Genomic DNA, 19,673 nt, shown 5'->3' on the forward strand with positions numbered 1-19,673 from the left:
ATTTATGATGAAGTTTCCTTCTGATGGTAAGAAAGGGGCTTTGTACACATACATAATGTTTTGTATTCATGGAAAGCTGAAGGTGTTTATCAGCTGTAGGAGTTCCCTGGTAGAATTTTTGGGGTCACTCAGGCATACTATCATATCTGCAAATAGTGATACTTTGACTTCTTCCTTTCCAATTTGTATCCCCTTGATCTCTTTTAATTGTCTTATTGCTTTAGCAAGGACTTCCAGAACTATGTTGAAGAGATATGGAGAGAGTGGGCACTCTTGCTTTGTCCCTGATTTCAGTGGGATTGCTTTAAGTTTCTCTCTATTTATTTTGATGTTGGCTATAGGCCAGCTCTATATTGCCTTTACTATATTTAGGTATGTGCCTTGTATCCCTGATCTCTCCAAGATGTTAAACATGAATGGGTGTTGGATTTTGTCAAATGCTTTTTCAGCATCTAAGGAGATGATCATGTTGTTTATTGAGTATTTTTATGTCAATGTTCATAACACAGCCACAGCAGTCCTCTTAGATTCAGTGTCTGTATGGTATCCATGTCTCCATCCTTTGTTTTTAACCTGCCAGTGCATAACTATCTGCTTTTGTGTGTGGGTTTTATAGGAGAGGCTGTATGTCAGGCTAGCCTGGAGTGCACTATATATGTCAGGCTGGCTTTAAATTCACAACAATACTCCTGCTTCAGACCCCCAAGTCCTGCCATAAGTCACCATATTGGTTATATTGTTTCTCACTAGAAGCTTTGGTCTATTCGTGTCTATTATAATTAGTGACATGCTTGACTATAAATCGACTATGAGTCATCTAGACTACTCTACTAATTTATTTATTTATTGCAAAATTTATATACATATTTATTATCATTGTGAGAGGTGTGGGTGAACACTTGGTGTGGAGTATTTGTGAGGTCAGAGGACAACTTTGTAAAGTCCGTTCCCTCCATCCACCTTTACATGAGTCCAATCACACTGAAGTCATAATGCTTGAACAGCAGGTGTTTTTGCTGGCACTTTAAGGAAAACTCACCATCACTATTTAGCTTCAGATGTTTCTGCTGAGAAGTCTGCTTTCATTTCTATCATTCTTGTTCTTGGTGTTTTGTAACATGTTCTTTCTTTGGGGCTTAGATGGCTTTTCTTGGTTTTCAGCAGCTCTTGCATGTGTTTGGTCCTCGTTTTGTCTTCTGTGGAGTTCAGTTACAATTTCTGAACCTGAGTGTGTTTCATGTTTTAACTGCAAGTTAGAAAAGGTTTTATCATTATCATTTATAATTCATGGTTATTGCTGTAATGTTAGGAAATGAGTGTCATTTGTGGCATTTTTATATGTACATAATGTAGCTTGATGATTCTCCCTCTGTTACATTCTTGTCCCTTTGCCCAGTCCCTCTTTCTGCCCAAATAATGCCTTCTTTCTTGTTTAACACCTAGATTCCACATGAAAGAAAACACACAATATTTACTTTTCTGAGGTCTTATCATCTTTTTAAACATGTTTTTTCTTTCGAGAGCTTCAATTTCGTGTATTCTATATCATCTGAAGGGCTGAGCAGAGAGTCTAGCCAGTAAAATACTCACCACACAAGCATGAGGATGATCAGATCCCGTGTAGAAAAGCCATGTGGTGGTGCGGGCTCATAATGCTACCACTGGACACTCAAAGACAGGGAGATCTCTAGGGTTCATACACCAGCCAGTCTAGCCTAATCAGGAGGCAGTGAGAGATGTGTGTAAATGGCTTCTACAGAAAGACACTTGATGCAGACATACCCCCACATCTCCCCACACACACTCACACACACACATAGCTGTGAACATGTACACACATATACACACACAAACTAAACAATACTTGTTATGGTTATATAGGCAGCCATGGCTTGCAATTAAAAAAAAAAACAAACAAACTATTTTTTCTTTTGTTTTGTTTGTTTGTTTGTTTGTTTGTTTTTTGAGACAGGATTTCTCTGTGTAGCCCTGGCTGTCCTGGAACTCACTCTGTAGACCAGGCTGGCCTGGAAGTCAGATATCCCCTGCCTCTGCCTCCTGCGTGCTGGGATTATAGGCGTGCACCACCTCTGCCCTGCATGGCTTGCAATTATTAAGAATAATTTTTTATCTCTCTCTTCAAGTGGAAAAATTAATTTGTTTTAGTCTGTTTCAAGGACTCTTCCCCCTTTCCACTAGTTTACTTTTTAAGTTCGTTCCATTTTTAAAAAACTTTTAGGTAAAATTTTCAGTCCCAGGATTGGCATTATTGAGCTTTTTTCCATTTCCAGATCTCTCCTGATAAAACTCTGCTTTTCACCCTTTGTAGCAAACATTTCCATTAGATCTTGTGCATGCATCATTGTGATTTTAAAGTCTTCATACTCTAACTCTGCTGTTTGGGGCTGCTAAGGAACTGTTTGCCTTTTCCTCCCCTCTGGCTGTGATGACACATTCCTTGTCACTTCTACATACGGGTTTTTTAATTTCATATCATACAACAGGACTCCTAAGCTGCAGGGGACACACTGCTTTCCTGCAAAGAGTATTGTGTTTGGTCTGAGCACAGAGCTAAATGACTGTCAAATCATGTCCCTCTGGGTGAGGTTTGATGGTGCTGGCTTCTTTTCTGCATTGTCCTTAGTTCTCAGTTGCAGTCCTGGCTCCTAGGTTTCAGTGAAAAGCACAAGAAATTCAGCAGGTCTCTTTGAGTCGCTGGACTCGAATTGGAAATTTTGATATGTTGTAGAACTTTCTTTTCAGCGTCTGTTGAAGTCTCTGCCCAGTTCTTACAGCCATCACCTGTCAAGGGGCTCCCTGTAGTCTCAGCAGGTGCTGTGCACTGTGGTAGTCAGCCAATAATTTGAAGACAATTTGTGCACCAATTTGGGTGATGCCAGGCAGGCTCCTCCAGCGGGGAGGGACCCCCTCCTGTTCAGACAGATGTGAACCCTCAGTCCAGCCACTTCTCTCCCCAAGTCTCTCTCCTTTTTGTAGTCAGATTCCTGATGTCTTATCCAATCAGACGCCACAGCAAAGCCATGAGATTATGACGGAGTTGAAAAATTCCTATTGCTTGGTGATACAGCAGCCATTGTAACCTGACGATACTGTACATTACTCCTGTGTTTGTGAGGACAGTAATGTAGACACGCTCACTGTCCTGTTGCTTATATGAGAGTAGAGCACATCCAATTATATGTCCTGTGCAGATGATAGATTGCAACATCCAGGCTCGTGTAAACACACCCTATAATGTTGAGGTCGCGATGAAATTGCCTAATGATGCATTGCTCTGAATGCACTCCCCCCCTCATCATTAAGCAACACACAACTGTACTTCACGAGACAAGGAGGGCCTCGGAGCAAGGATTGCTGAATGTGGATCTCACTTAGTTTGTTCCCAGATTTCAAAGAGCATGTCTGCTCCAGGCTCTGCCTATTTTCAGTCATCCCTCTCAGTGGCTTTAGACAATTATTTCAATTTTGATTTCATAATTGCTTGCACTGTGTTATGGTCTGGAGTTCAGAGGTGTTACTGGCAGAAGGGAGCTCTGCTATTAGCAGAGCTGAACTCTTAACAATAAAAACTAAAACAAAACAAAACCCTTTGCTCTTTCTTGGTATAATAGGTATCCCTGAAATGTGTACATAAGGTGTGCATAGAAGTGCAGTAAGAGTAAGAGGTAATTGTTAGCGAGCGGCCAACCTGCCACACACTGCTGTTCCAGGTGCTTTATCCCACACTGACAAACCTGGAGTGCGGAGAACTTGAAAAACAAATGTGCCCAACAGCCATGGATATGACTCTTCTGATCAAGTGCTTGCTGTGGAATCTGACGCCAGATGCCCAGCACACAGACAAAGAACCAGGTGCCCTGCTATATGTCTGTAACCCAACGGCAAGGCAAGCAGGGAAGGCAGAGCCTCAAAACACACGGCCAAGCTCAGTGAGAGACTGAGTAAGGTGGCAAGTAATGAGGGAGATATCCGTTGTGTATCTGTAACCTCCACATGCCTCCACATACATTTGTGTGGTGTGTACACACCACTCACACACACACAGACACAAACACCACTTATACACATACCACACACGGACACACCACACACATACACCACTGTCACACGCACCACTCACACTCACATACACATACACCACCCCCACACAGCTCATTCATGTGGAAAACAGGAAATCTGCAACTCTAATCCCAACCTCTGATGTCATAACTGAACTGCTTTCATACCCACCATGTTAGCCTGCTGTTCAAGTTTAGGCTGCTTATTTCTTGAAACAAAACCAAATAAAAACAAAAAACAAGATTTTATTTTTATTTACATGAATATCTGTTTGAGTGTGGGAAAATACAGGCACCAGAAGAGGGCAGAAGAAGGTATGGGATCCTCTGGCCCTGGAGTTCAAGGCAGTGGTGAGCCACTTGACATGAGTGCTGGGAATCAAACTGTTTCTCTGGCCGAGCAGCAAGTGCTCTTCACTGCTGTGCTGTCTCTCCAGCCCCATGCCAGTTTCTTGAAGGCAACAGCTCAGAGTGGACACGAACATGTGATTGAGAATGGAACTGAATGGCCCATCTGTGGCTCTTTTAAACATGTGCATTTGATATCAAATTAAAATCAGACCAGCAACAATATTTTCATATCAGAAAAAATTACTTTTCCCCAATCAGAAATCCTAAGTCAGAAGTAAGCTAGAGTAGTATTTCCATTTCCGTTCTGCATCTGTGGAGCCTTTTCTTTCTCTGCTTCAGATGGTGACATAGGGTCTCCTCAAGCAGAACTCTGGGTTTTGGATGTCTGGGGTTGCCACTGTGCTCCCTGTCTACGCACCCATCCCAAATTCAGGGCCAAGACTAATCCCACTTACACAGAGCAGCTCAAAACATCAGCCTTTGGAGTCTTGCAAAAATAGTCATCTTATGTGCTTCTCTGGGTCAAACCAAATACACTTGAAAAGTATTTTAACCAGTGAAACTGCTCTAAATCAAGGGCCACGTTGAAGTATTTTTTCCTTATAGGAAACTAAACTTTTCTTAGGATCAATAAGAACATATTACTTACTTTGAGAGCCCTCTCTTGCTAAATGCCTCCTGTCATAAACTCTTTAATCAGATGTGGATATTATTTTATAAAATTAAAATGCATAAATCCTTTGGAAATACATCTGAGACCCTTGAACTGACCTGGGAAGGGTGCTTCATTTTGCTGTAGGCCATGGCCAGAGATGTATTTATTTACGGTATGATCCTCTGAAGACTCATAAGAAATCTTTTTAGGGGGTTAGTGCTGGGATTCAAAATTCTCATGTGTGCTCTAAGGGTGTCTGTTTTCCCCTCACAATGCCATCCATCTTGCTTCTGTGAACTTTCCTGTTAACACAAGCAATAGGATTCCCTACTACCTGATCTGTGCCAACCCTCAGAGAAGGCGGAGCAAATGATGTCATAAAACAAAACAAACAACAATAAAGTTCCCATTGCTCCCTTCCCTGTATTAGTTTTTATGTCTGATTTTTCTTTTGTGATCTAAATTAATCATATCCTCGTACTGACTTGACACTTATAAGTTCTCTTTATCCCCTTTTAAATGAGTCTGAATATAAATAATAAATTTTCTCTGGAAGCAATTCATTGCCATAATGTTAAAAATATGGAATCATGGAATTATAAACAAAGGTTGAGAACCTCAACCAAATACTTTTTAAATGTTTAATACCCTTGAATTTGAAGAATCTTTGAACTCAAGAAAAAGATGAGCTCATAAATTAATCAAAATGTGGGGAGAGAGAGGTTGGAGAAATGGCTCAGCTGTAGTTTAGTGCTCTCATCAGGTGACTACAGTGTGGATGCCAACACCTATACCAGCTGCCTCAGAAGAACACCCAACCCCAGGACCAAGGGATCTTGCAACCTTTTCTGGCTTCCCCATTGTGTAGCAGTTTCCTCTAAGACTGATACATTCCATCCCGCTCTTTAGGCAGAGAGGTAAGCAACTCAAAGTAGCTTCAGGAAGTCCCGAAACTGACCAGATTCATTAGGTCCCTCCCTGTCAAAGTAAGCAGAGCTAAGCTGGGAAGGAGACTCTCAGAAGAGCAGAAGATGGAAGGAAGACTCAGATCAGTAGAGCTGCCCGAAAAAAGCAGGAACCAGCTGACGTGCCTGGAAGAGGTTTAAACCACAGGCACTTGGAAAGGACATTCTGCAACCTACTGAGCTGCCTGCAGGCTGAGCAGTGGGCTCCGTATTTCCCAGCTTTTGCAATCTGCCACCCATGCTGGGGTGGGTTTTGGTGATGCACCTGTCCACGAGTCATTTCTGCTCCTTTAAGTAACCCCAATAAAAGTCATTGGTTCACCAAGCTGGACTTTGGGTTTTCCACACTTTAGCCTGCTGCGGGTTCCCTGTCTGGGGTGAATAGATGTGTCTGCTGTGTTTTCTTAAAAGAACTTTTCTCATACAACACATGGCCACCTGAACATACGTGTACAGGCACGCACACATAAATAAAATAGATATTTTTAGGGGAGCAAACATCACAAAGAGGTAATAAAGTTACAAAATAATGCAGTATGCCAAAATAAAGCAACAAAAAGCATACAACCTAACAAAGAAAAGAAAACCATACAACCTCAGTAGTCAAAGAAATGAAAATTTAACATTAATGAAGGCCTCTATACAAAGTGGAGACACAACTTGTCCACTTCTCTGAGCTCTATTTATCTTGCTCCCTAAGCACAAGGAAGGAGCAGATGTGATAATCAGCACGCACAAAATTGAATGTGTATGACAAGAGCATGGGTGTGTTTCATGAAGGCATCAGGGAAGTAGTGGTAGAGATACTGTAGTATGAGAGATGCCTGGGCCAAGGAATTGGGGCCATTACATGTGAGCTTTGAAAAAAAATTCAACACATTAAAAACTCTCTCTACATATACATACATACATATATATATAATCTCTCATATACAAATATATCTATATGTTTGTATCATATAGATACAAATACAGGTTTGAAATGACCAAATCTAGTAAATGTATATATTCATGTACATACTCTCATATACATATACAGAATCTCAATCTCTCTCTCTCTCTCTCTCTCTCTCTCTCTCTCTCTCTCATTTTGAGACAGACAGGATTTCTCTGTGTAGCCTTGGCTGTCCTGGACTGACTTTGTAAACCAGGCTGGCCTTGAACTCACAGAGATCCATCTGCCTCTGCCTCCCTGAGTGCTGGGATTAAAGGCATGTGTCACAATTGCCGGCTTATAGAATCTCTCTCATATACAAATATATCTATGTCTGTATTGTACAAGAAATATAGATTTGAAATGACTAAATCAAGCTAACAAATATATAAATTCATGTACATATTTTATGGTGAGATCCCTTAAAATCAACCCAATTATTTTCGATACTACATATATTGTGGTTAACCACAGATATTATTTTGTACATTAGATCCCTTGAACTTACTCTTCCTATTTAAATGAAATTTTATATGCTTTCACAGACATGTTTCCAGCATCCCCTCCCTTGCTCCCTGTGCACGCCAGACGACTACTTTTACAGCGACTTCAAATCATTAAAGGTCTACATCTAAGTGAGGCTCTGCGGCACTCGTCTTCCGGTGACTGGCTCGTCTTCCCGTGATTGGCTCGTCTTCCCGTGACTGGCTCGTCTTCCCGTGACTGTACTCGTCTTCCCGTGATTGGCTCGTCTTCCCGTGACTGGCTCGTCTTCCCGTGGCTGTACTCCTCTTCCCGTGACTGGCTCGTCTCATTGAACACAGTGTCTTCTAGCTTCATCCATGAAGTCACGTGTAACAAGGTTTCTTTTTTAAAGGTTGAGTCTTGTGATTTGGGGATTTTCTTTATTCATTCGTCAGGTGATGGGCGCTTGTTTTTATATCTTTACTGTTGTGAACAACACTGAAATGAAACTATGAGTGAAGATGCCTCCTTAACATCCTGATTCTATTTTCTTTGACTGTATCTACAAAAGTGGATTACTGGATCAGATGTATTACTGAAGGAAGGGATGACCTAGGTGCCGTTCATTGTGTGCATGGTCCCAGGAATACACTGAGTGTTTGGAATTTTTCTTAAATTAAATAAAAAGTGAGAAAAGACATATGCCTCAATATCAAAATTCACAGATAGTGAATTAAATATATCAAATGAAAAAATAACTTTCAAATGAACAAACACATGTTTGAAAAAATGAGCTAAGTTTCTCAGGGAGACACTTTTTTAATTAAATTTTTATTTTTTTGATATTAGTTACAGTTTATTAACTTTGTATCCCTGCTGTATCCCGCTCCCTCATTCCCTCCCAATCCCACCATCCTTCTCTCATCTTCTCCCTACCCCTTTCCAAGTCCACTGATAGGGGAGGACCTCCTCCCCTTTCATCTGACCGTAGTTTATCAGGTATCTTCAGGCCTGGCTGCAAAGTCCACCTCTGTGGCCACTTATGTATCTGTGGAAGGGAGATTAAATAACCAGCCTCTAAAGAACAAATTAAGATCTGATTTCTTTTCTTTTCTTTTTTTTTTTTTTTTTTTTGATTATTACTACTTTATTCCTAGGAAGAACAACTCTAGACAATTCCTTTGGACCTAATTACATCCTCATTGTTTTATGGCATTTCATCCAAACCACCAAATCTAAACACTCCCAACTTGAGCATTTTCCCAATATGCTCCGAAAAGTCCCATCTATATTCTACCTAGGGAATACAGATGGTTTCCTCGAATTTGAGGTGATCATTGTTTGAACACTGTTTATCTTTGGCTTTTAGGAAGATAATTAGAGAGATTTGATGAAATATGTTTCAATGTTAACACTGGTTATTACACAGTGGTGGACTTCTGGGTAACTTTTTCTTTCCACCTTTCAACGTTTTACAAATTCTATTAGTTTTGAATTGCATTTTATGATAATGAGAAATCAGTCTAAGATGTTCTTGTGAATCTTGAGGGAGAGAATTGAATTAGGAAAGTTAGGAGACTAGAAATCCTGAAGTACTCAGAAATCTCTTTAGTTTCCACAGTGTGGATGATTCAAAAGAAGGGTTCAAAGCTGTACATACAGAGCAGGCTCAGATTCCAGAACGATTCATTCTGACAAAATAGATAAAGGTGATCTGAAGGGTCAGAGAGCAGCAAGTGCAGTTCATTTGCCATTGTAATTAATTCTGTCCTGTCTCCAAATTTCCAATTGAAAATGTACTTATAATAAAACTCCTGTGCCTCTTAACCAAGCTTTCTCACTAAAGCCTCTCTCTTTACCATGCATGTGCTTATGACAAAAAAGAACTGGGTTGTCATGGAAATTTTAGTGTCAGCACTGCAACCCATAAGCCATTACTGAAGAGAAAGCAAAAACAGAAAACAAGTCTTTGTTAAAGATAAACTTCTTTTTTTTAAAAGATTTATTTATTATGTATAAAATGTGTGTTTGCATGTTCACCTGCAAAGGAGAAGAGGGCACCAGATTTCATTTTAGATGGTCGTGAGCCACCATGTGGTTGCTGGGAATTGAACTCAGGACCTCTGGAAGAGCAGCCAGTGCTCTTAACCTCTGTCCTCTCTCCAGCCCCAAAGATAAACTTCTTTATAAATACTTGAAACAATGGAAGTAAGAGTTGTAGGTGGGCTTCCCATGTTAACTTATTTTATCCAATAGGCAGTCATGGAAAAGGTTCCACAAAGATCTCATTTTGGAAAATCAAATAATTTAAAGTTAACAGGGGGACTTAACAACTGGCAAGGATCACACAGGGACCCTGCATCCACCGAATTAAAAATTTATTAAGGCTCTGCTGCTTTATATTAAAAATTAATATTTTCATAGATTCTCTAAAAGTGGGCATATGGATATAGTTAAACATGAGTTTTCAAATGATTTTTAGTTGTCATTAAAATCGAAAATTAATGGAACCAGATCTATGAACCACTGAGTTGCAGCCATGTATGAGATCAGAATCGCAGCTTTCATTTAGTGGTTGTTGACAGGAATGAGAGTCAATTACTGTACCAAGCTTGCCAATGAGGAAGATAAGAGAGGGTTTTATTTTTATTTTTATTTTTATGAACCATTTGTATGCAAAACCCTGAGAGACTTGCATAACAAATACTTGGCTTAAAAAAGAAAATTAAAAAACACAAGTGAAACCTCTCAAGAGTGCTCCCTAAAGCTCATTTTCTCTTCTTCATCCAAGAGATGACACCAGCTGGAATTTGCTGCCAACCATCAACTTGTGTTTAAAAACTTATGTATGTATATATCCATAAATACTATGCCATGATACTTGCCTTTAAATGTCATATAATTTGACACAGCTAATGGACAGACATATCGTTTGTAGCACTTCAACTTATTTTGGGGGTGGCTGTGCGTTGACACTCATTTCTGTAATTCAGTCACACATGTTTCACATTCTGGTACCCAGGCATTTGTGATGCCAGCATTTGTGTATGTTCCCCGCATGCAGTCAGTCAGACTGCGGCACTCAAGCATCCGAATGGCTGCCAGGCAGACAAGTTATACATCAAGTCCTTTGAGAAATAAGCAAGGTAGGGGAAGCTCTTGGCTCCTATTGCCTCTACCTTAGCTGCAGGCCATGACTCCCCTGCTCTTGCTTCCTTCCCCTGACTTTTAAATTTTTTCCCTCTCTCTTCCTTTGCTTCCTGACATCTCTGTTATAATTAAAACATCATAGATGTCTGCTGGCAAGTATTTACAGATACCATAGATGGCTTTTAAAAGATAAAAGCAGTTGGAAAAATTGTAATTTGGTCTCAAAAAAAAAAAAAAAAAAACAACTTGCAAGACATTTCTGGAAATAACCACATCCTTCACGCTGGGTGGATTCTGTATCAGTTTGTTTATTTGTTCATGCTTCATCCCAGTTCATTTCCTCAGTGCCTGGCACAGCCAGTTACAAGCTTTAACAAGGGAGTGTCGCTCTTACTTTAGAAGATGCAGGGGATTTCTAGAAAGATGGCTGAAAGTGGGGAAACTGACTCCAGGGTCTGGCAGGCTGTAGACAGTGTGTCTCTCAGGCAAAGGAACACCCAAGAGTGACAGCATCTGTAAACTACAGAGAGGGAAGGGACAGCTTCTCAGATGCACTGAAAGGCTTCATTAGCTGCAGCGGTTAGAAGGAAAAGCCGTCTTCTCAGGAAGCCAACATACCTGCATGGACCATTCTCTCTGATCGTCTTCCTGCTTCTTAGAACATCTACCCAGTCAGGTGTACAGATCACTTAAAACAATATCTACTCCTAAAGTAGATGCTAGGTGGGTCTAGTGTGAGGTTAAGGCTCAGCTAGGCCTCAGTTTTCCTTGACACATTCTTTATAGGGAGTAGTCAAGTCCTTCACAAATACACCGTAGGCATTCTCGTACCTCTCTCTGTTCTCCTCCAGTGTTCCTACTTCTAGCAAAATTCTAGTACCCTCTTTTTTTCTTATCTTTAAATTCCTTGCTAGAGATTCATCCCCACTATATAATATGATAGGAGAATTTCAGTTCAGTTGTCACCAAACACCGGAACCTTGGAGCAGTGTACCAATGAAAAGTGGAGTGTAAACCTAAGGTTGTACATCAATTTTTCTTATTTATGATTTCATTTTATTTTCGCATGTCCATTCATGTGCCAGAGCCTGGGAAGGATTGGTGCACGCCATTGCTAGAGGCTGGGTGAACAGTCAAATGCCCAGTCCTCTTCCAGTGTACCAGTCAAATGGCACTCCACGGTCTCACTTCCTCGGCCTGACTGAGCACCTTAGTATACGACTTCATTACTTTAGCACATGTCAGTAGCCTTAGGAGATAAATGCCCATATCCCCACTCTGCAGATGAAGAAGCAAAAGCTTAAGAATTCAAGCTAACTCTTTAAAGAAGCCGCATGCTTTAAAGCAAGCAGGTGGCAGAGTTGCTATCCAGACCCGAGTTCACAGAATTCCAAAGCTGATACAATAAAGGTCCATGCTGAGGCGCCCCTTCGAGACATGTAACATGTAAGGACCAAAACTTCCTTCCAAGGCCAGATAAACAAACTTCTTCAGTTCAGCATGTTAGTATTTATGAGATTAAAAAATATAGAAGTTTATTTTGAACACACACCAAAGAAATGAGTAACAATTAAATTCCGACCGCCAACAGTAAAGGATGTTCAGGGAATAATTGACACCATCCAGTTGAAAAGGCTTCCTGCTGACACGATACAACCATTTGCAAGATCAAAAAGTCTCTCGAGATGGAGTATATTAGGCAGGGAGACATAAAATGGAATCTGAGGAAAAGCACAAAAGCATATGTGAGATTCGCTGTTTCAAACTACCAACTGAAGAAAAAAATTCATATAATATTGTCATAAAAAGGCATTAAACATTCATGTTTACAATATTGGCTTTCCACATGGTGATATATCACATACACCACTTGTACCCCACTAGACTTAGTAGGCCCACCCATAAAACATCACATACTCTTAAAAACAAGTGCCATTTGGCTTCATCCTTCATATGAAATAGGTTGGCACAAATGAAAAATCTCTCACTCTTCCTTTGATCCTGTCATATGCACCAGAGAACATGAGGACACTGGGGTTGAGATCACTCTATCTTGAGGAGGCTTCAAGTTTCTGTGACCAAGAGCTGGTACAGCCAAAGTCACCTTAAACAAACTAAAACTGAGAAACATCGACTTCCTCTTTGATCACAGCATTGATTATAAAAGAAAGAACAAAACCGATTGTTAGGAGATGAATGTATCCTAGATCCTGCTGTATGCTGATCTTTATTAAATATTGTGGGGAGTGAATATAAATGCCATGAAGAGTGGTCACAGTGAATTCAGTGTTGAGGGTTTTCATCCTGGTAAGGCATTGGAGGACAAGATTTATTAATGTTTTGACTACTTATTAAATGAATCATTCATCCACTTATTCACAAGAAAGCATAATGAACCTAATTCAGTGGGAGATGATTTTTGCTTTGTCTTTACTTCATTAAAATTCTTTTAAAGTATTCTAGTGATTTCTAGAACTTCAAACAATAAAGAGGCATATAAATATATTTATATATATAGTCTTAGTTTGCTCTCTATTATTGTGATACATACCATGATTCAAACAAACTTGGGAAAGAAGGAGTTTCTTTGGCTTACACATCCTTAGCATGGTCCATTGGTGAAGGAAGCCAAGGCAGGAAGTCAAGTGGGGCAGGAACCTGGGGCCAGAAACTAAAGCAGAGCCATGAAGGAGCTCTGCTTACTGGCTTGCTCAGTTTGCTTTCTTATACAACCTAGAATCACTGCCCAAGGATGTCACTGGCCACGGTGGACTCCATAGAGTTGTTTACAGGCCAGTTTGATAGGGGTGTTCTTACATGACTCTAATTTGTGTCAAGTTGACAAGAAACTAACACACACACACACACACTCACGCTCACACACACACATTCAGCTTCCACAATTAATCCACCATGAAATCAATTTTCTAGGTTGGGAAAGTTTTTATTTATGGATAAGGTGGCTTGAATGAGAACGGCCCCATAGGCTCATTCACTTGAGTGCTTGGTCATTAGGGGGTGGAACTACTAGAGAGGAGTTAGGAGGTGTGTCACTGAGGGTTGGGCTTTGGGATTTCAGAAGCCCAAGCCAGGTCCAGTGTCTCTCTCTTCTTGCTGCCTTCAGATTGGAAGACAGAATACTTAGCCATAGCACCATGTCTGCATGTGGGCACCATGTTTCCCTTCATGACGATAATAGACTAAATCTCCAAAACTATGAGAAAACCCAATTAAATTCTTCCTTTTTATAAGGAAGAATATTATAGTATCTCTTCATACCAACAGAACACTGACTAAGAATGGATTTTGCTTTAAAAAGAATAGGATAACTACATTTCCAGTATATGTTTATTCAGTTAAAATGCACATGTGTGTTAATATATGTGCGAGTGTATGTTACTTGTATAGAGACAAGAAGAAGTCAGTCTCTAGTGTCATTTCTGTGGAACCATTTTTTGAGGCATTTATCTCACTGGCCTGGGACTCCTGAATTAGCTAAGCTGGCTGTCAGCAAGGCCAGGGTACTACCCATCTCCATCTCCCCAGGGCTGGGTTTACAGATGTGTGCCACAATGCCCAGTATTTCCCACAGTGGCTTCCAGGGACTCAACCTGTATCATTAGGCTTGCATTTATTGACTATTATCCTACTTATATCCAATATCTAATATTGGATTATATCCTGTATCAAATAGCATTTATTGGCTATTATCCTCAGTCCCTATGTCCAATTTAGTAAACTTACAGGTGATTTTCAAAGTAGAATACAAAGAAATCCTATTAGAATTAAGACGTTTGTATTGTCTTTTGTAACACCTATCTTTTACTATCAAATTGTTTCCAGGTTAAATATAGGAATTCTTTTAAAAGTGAAATGGCACAATAGTTTATTTAGCATTACAGTTACCTTGCTGACATAACATATGCTAAATACATATACTGTCCTATGATTTCTGGCTCTTGTCACTGAGACTTCAAGAACAAAGGGCCATTTGTCAAAGGATGAAGACAAATTGGTGAGTTTATTTATAGAGGCCACAGGTAATACCTTCACATCACAAGAATAGAATAAAGGCAGCTGTCACTCCAGAGACATGTGTCCTCATTTGTCCTCAAGAGGAACACATTACTCTAAAATGACAGGTCTCTCCCTGGTCTTCACTCCCAATGTTCTTGACACCAGAGGACTTCTAAGCCTTTTAATATACAGTCAAATACTTCAAATTCTGTTTCTTGGTATCATGCTAAAACATTATTTTGTATTTTCCTACTACTGACTAACATCGTTAAGGTAAACTTCTGACTGAGCTATTAGCACATAAAGTATGTAAGTTGTGTGTATGTGCCTGTGTGTATGCAACCACTGTCCAGATCAACAAATAAACACACACATAAGCCAAGTATGATAATGCACACTTAGAGTAACAGAAGTTGGAAGGTAAACCAGGAGAGTCAGTAGTTTGACGTCAACCTGAAGCAATTCAAGGCTACCTAGTAAGGCCAAGGCCAGCCTCAGTAAGAAGATACCCTATCTTAAAAATAATAAATAAATATTTAAATATTTAAAAATAGGCATGCCTGTCACAGTGAGCTTTGCTGGCCCATTAGCTGTGCACATACTTCATTAGAAGCTGCTTGTAGTGAGCAGCTTTCTGATGTTTACTTCCTACCAGCCGTGTAGGAGCTTTTCAGGTACTCCATATATTCACACATCTTGAAGATTGCATTTGAGATTTCAGGCATCTTGGTGAGTTTTGAGGGTGCCCAGCTGCCCCTCTCTGTTCTCACTGCAGGGTCCCTGACAACAGGTAACACTCCACCTTAGACCCTGATGGTCCCCTTGTGAAAGTGCAGGGCTTTGTTCAAAGCTGAGTAGCCGATTTTTCCTTGATATGTACAGGAATTTTAATGCATTCTGAAAACTCATACTCATTAGCCATGCATAAATAATAGCTTCCCCTCTTCAACTTGCCATTTCCTCAATGAACCCTAAATGAGTGAAGCCCAGTTTACGTTCTTTGTCTTATGAACAGTACTTTTTAAAGTGGGGTCTATTTATAGAGTTTTGTACTACCCAAAGTCATGTCAATAATACTCCCTACACCCCCACATTTGAGGCAAGGTCTCCTGTATCCCAGGGGTGGCCTTGAGCTTCTGATCCTGCTACCTCTACTACACCAGATCTGGGATTGCAGACATGTATGAACACACTTGGTATAAATGGTGCTGAGGCTGGAGCCCAGGGCCTCATGCATCATAAGCAAGCACTCTACCAACTGAGCTATGTCCCCAGCCCAAGATAGCTTGGCATGCAGGGTACTATAATGCCAGCATTTCAGAGGTTGAGACAACAGGACTGTCCTCAAGTTCGAGGCCAGTATTGGCTAGAGAATGAAACTATGCTTCAAAATACATCAACAAAAATGGGGCATATGATTTTCAGAGTATCTACGATTTTTCTCAATCTGACTTTTACATAGCTGCAGCATCCTCTGGGTATCTCAGGGTACAATGTCAGTCACCTTCTCTTTGGCTCTCTCAGTGACAATGTCAGTCACCTTTTCTTTGGTTCACAATGTTAAACAATGAAGGAAGCTGGTGGGAAATTTTCCCCTCATCAGTTTGGCTTGTTTCTTCTGGTACTATAATTTTGAATGATGTTAAGTTTAGAGATATAGGTAGATATAATGGCTTCCTCTCAAAATCCTTAAAATACAGTGCAACATCCACAGGAAAAAAACTTTAATAGTCCCAAGGAAAGAAAACTTACATCTCACATGTAAGTTTCTCTACCACATTTCCTACCTGTTAATTGAACACCTCTCTTTGAAGTAACTGATTGATTGAATCTTTTTCTCAACTGGGAAAAAATATGCATCTTAGAAGATAGAAGATGGTATTATGCTATGATATTATCTTATTTAAAAATCAACATTGTAGATTTTGACAGACGACCCATTTAGTGAAGGTTCTGAGAGAGAAAGAACCAGATGTGTCTGGTTTTCTTGTACTTGGTTTCAGTGCGCTCCCATGCCAGCAACAATGGTATCATCCCTCCTAGCCTGACACAGACAACACACAGTTTTTCAGAGGTATTCAGGGCCTTTGTATGATTTTTCTCATTTGTGGGAAATCCCACACTTTTCTGAGGATAAAATTATCTTTTTATCACTCTAATTTTTGTGTTAATCAAACTTTAAATATGACAGAAAAGTATTTTAATATGATAGGGGATCAAATGGTCATACTGGTGAGACGGTAGAAATCTTTTAATATTAAATTTTAATGAAGTAATGTTATTGCAAAGGAGATTTGAATAGAACAAGAAAACTGGATATTAAAAATCAGGGTATGGGAAAACATGTACAGTTGATTCAAATGGCATCTTGTGTAAGAATAAAAGAACAGATTCTTCTTCAGCCATCATCATCGCCATCACTGTGACACACCTTCAGCCCAGGAAGAGCTAAACAAGCAAAGTAATATAACGGGACTCCCAGAAAACCCATTTGGGGTTACTGCCAGTGGAAGCATGAGGTAGTCTGATGATGGAACCCCTAGAAAGGGCATAGATACTCACCATCCTTTCTCTGAGACCCATGTGTTTATCTGTCTCTGTTCTTGGGTCACTGGGTCCTTTTTAATATGCAAAGAGTGGTTTCTTAAGTCCATTCTTGGGTGCTATGAGTATTTTATTAATTGTTGAAGCTGGAAGCAGCTTGTATGTCTGTAACTTGAAAGAAGTGTGAATGGAGTACGTATCTCACACTTCAGCAAGCACAGGTGAATGCATGCTGAGGGGATGGAACCCTTAGCTTGTGGATTCCATACTAACTCTGGGTTAAGTTAACTGTCGGATGCTTAGCTGGTGTTGAGAATTATACAAGCATTTGGCGTTGCGGGGAAAAAATGTACAAGCTCAGTACTTGGGTCATTTTCAGATATATAAGGTTTCTGGGAGGTGGCACACTGGATTTCATTAAATTCTGATTAAAAAACAACCCCGCCCCTGAAATCCATATAACAGTCAAACCTAAGCATTATGCAAACAAAGGCTGTGTGGGGGTTAGTTTTTGTCAATGTGAAGCAGGCCATAATTATCTGGGAAGAGAGACTGAATTGAGGGTTACCTCCATCAACCCTGTAAGCAAGCCTGTAGGAGAGTCTTCACCTGATTGTTGTTGGATGGTCAAGCTTACTGTAGTAAGAAATCCATGTGAGCAAGCCACAAGGAGAAAGCAAATGAGCAGCATGCCTCCCTGGTCTGTACTTCAGCTCCTGTCTCCAGGAACTGCCTTGAGTTCCTTGGGTGCCTTTGACTTCCCTCAGTAACAGATTATAATTAGGACATAATAAACCTTTTACTCTCTCAATTTGCTTTTGTTCTTGGTGTTTATCATGACAATGGGAAAAAACACAAACAACTAGAATATCAACTAATGAATATCTATGTGTCACAACCCTTTCCCTCCATGGCAACCATTCTGCACACGCTGCCCTTTAAACACTTTGCACTCAGACAAGAACCTATTTGATGGAAAGTGGGACAGTTGACAGTGTTTTCTTAATTACAAGTATATGTTTTTAATTTTTTATTTTATTATTTGTGTGTGCATGCATATCTGGGTACATGTGAGTGTGTGCACAACAGAGTACACATACAGAGATAAGGGGACAACTTCGGGGAATCAGTTCTCTCCTTCTGCCATGTGAATTCCCTCAGAGGTCATCAGGCTTGCATGGCAAGGGTTTTTACCCACTGAACCATTTCTTTTTATACGGAATTGTTTAGGAAAACACTCAAGACCTTCAAGACCAAAAGAGACCCCAGGGAAACAGGGAAAGTTGGGGCTGATTATCCTAAGGTTTATTCTGAGTGCTCAAGACTCTGAGATCTAGAGAAAAGAATCTTTGAAGTTACTCTCTTTTGTCAGAAAGATATGCTTTTCAACATATGAATAAATAATAGAAAGTCCCAAATAAGGAAATCTCCTTTAAAGTATCAAAAGCTCTAACTCCAGCAGAAGCATGAGTGAAACAACCAACAATCTGGCAAGACAGCATACAGGACATACAAGGCACACAGGACAGCACACAGGGCACACGGGACACAGGACAGCACACGGGGCACACATGCTGGAATGATGCAAGTTCAAGGGCCTCTGGTTCGTACAGTCAAGTGTTGGAAGGGAGAATTAAAGGAAACCATCTCTTGGACATAGCATCTAATAGAAGAAGTCCTTTTTTGTTGTTGTTTCATGTTGTGCCACTTCACCACAGGACAATGGGGCCAGTAGAATATGGACTGGACCTTCAAAAACTTAAAGCCAACATAGCATTTTTTATTTTTAGAAAAGTTACCTGAGATATTCCTTACAGTGCCAGAAAGCTGACCAATGCCCTCAGAAAGCAGACTCTTAGATAGAATTTAACTTCCAGAAGCTGTCTAGCTTTAGGAAGTGACCACGAGATTAATACAGATAAAATGAAGGAAACTGGATTTTGCAGGAGATTAGACTAAAATGTAGTTACAGTCAAGCCCCATGCCAGTCTCATGGGGATCTTTGACCATGGAATGGCCTTTTAGTGTCACCTTGAACTGTGGCAGGGGTCAAGTCTTTGTACAGTATTGACCGGTAACTGGACGCAGGCTTCTTCAGAGGAAGATGTCATGAGCATTGGGTGACTAGGGAGATGGCTTGGTCAGTAAACAGCTTGCTGGGAAAGCATGAAGATCCAAGGTTCAGATAACAACCAAAAACATTAAACAAAACAAAACCGTGTGCTGAAACACACTCTTGATGTCACAATGCAGGGAGCTTGGAACAGGTGAATCCCTGGAGCTCACTAGCTAGCCAGCCTAGCCAATGGATGGGCCTCAGGTCCAGTAAAAGATCTTGTCTCAAAATACTAAGGTGATGATAAACCAAGGAAGCCACCCAGTTGTGACCTCTGGCATCCACACACATGTGCACATACTTGTACCAGCACAAACACACATTCACCACACAATGAGAATATGGCACAATGCATGCTGGCGCATATGTATGTATATGTGTGTGTGCATATATATAT

The 19,673-nt window shown here is 40.3% G+C and overlaps 1 protein-coding gene across 1 annotated transcript in view; it reads right to left on the bottom strand.

Moving 5' to 3' along the window:
* Positions 1-11,269: 11,269 nt before the first annotated feature.
* Cfap54 (cilia and flagella associated protein 54) overlaps positions 11,270-19,673 on the bottom strand; it is a 339,812-nt gene continuing 331,408 nt past the window's right edge. The window contains exon 71 of the mRNA XM_060377920.1: positions 11,270-12,320. Within this exon, the coding sequence (XP_060233903.1) occupies positions 12,201-12,320 (120 nt within the window). The 3' untranslated portion in view covers positions 11,270-12,200. The remainder of the gene's footprint in view (positions 12,321-19,673) is intronic.

The sequence above is a fragment of the Meriones unguiculatus genome, chromosome 2, assembly GCF_030254825.1.
Source record: "Meriones unguiculatus strain TT.TT164.6M chromosome 2, Bangor_MerUng_6.1, whole genome shotgun sequence".
Classification (NCBI taxonomy): domain Eukaryota; kingdom Metazoa; phylum Chordata; class Mammalia; order Rodentia; family Muridae; genus Meriones; species Meriones unguiculatus.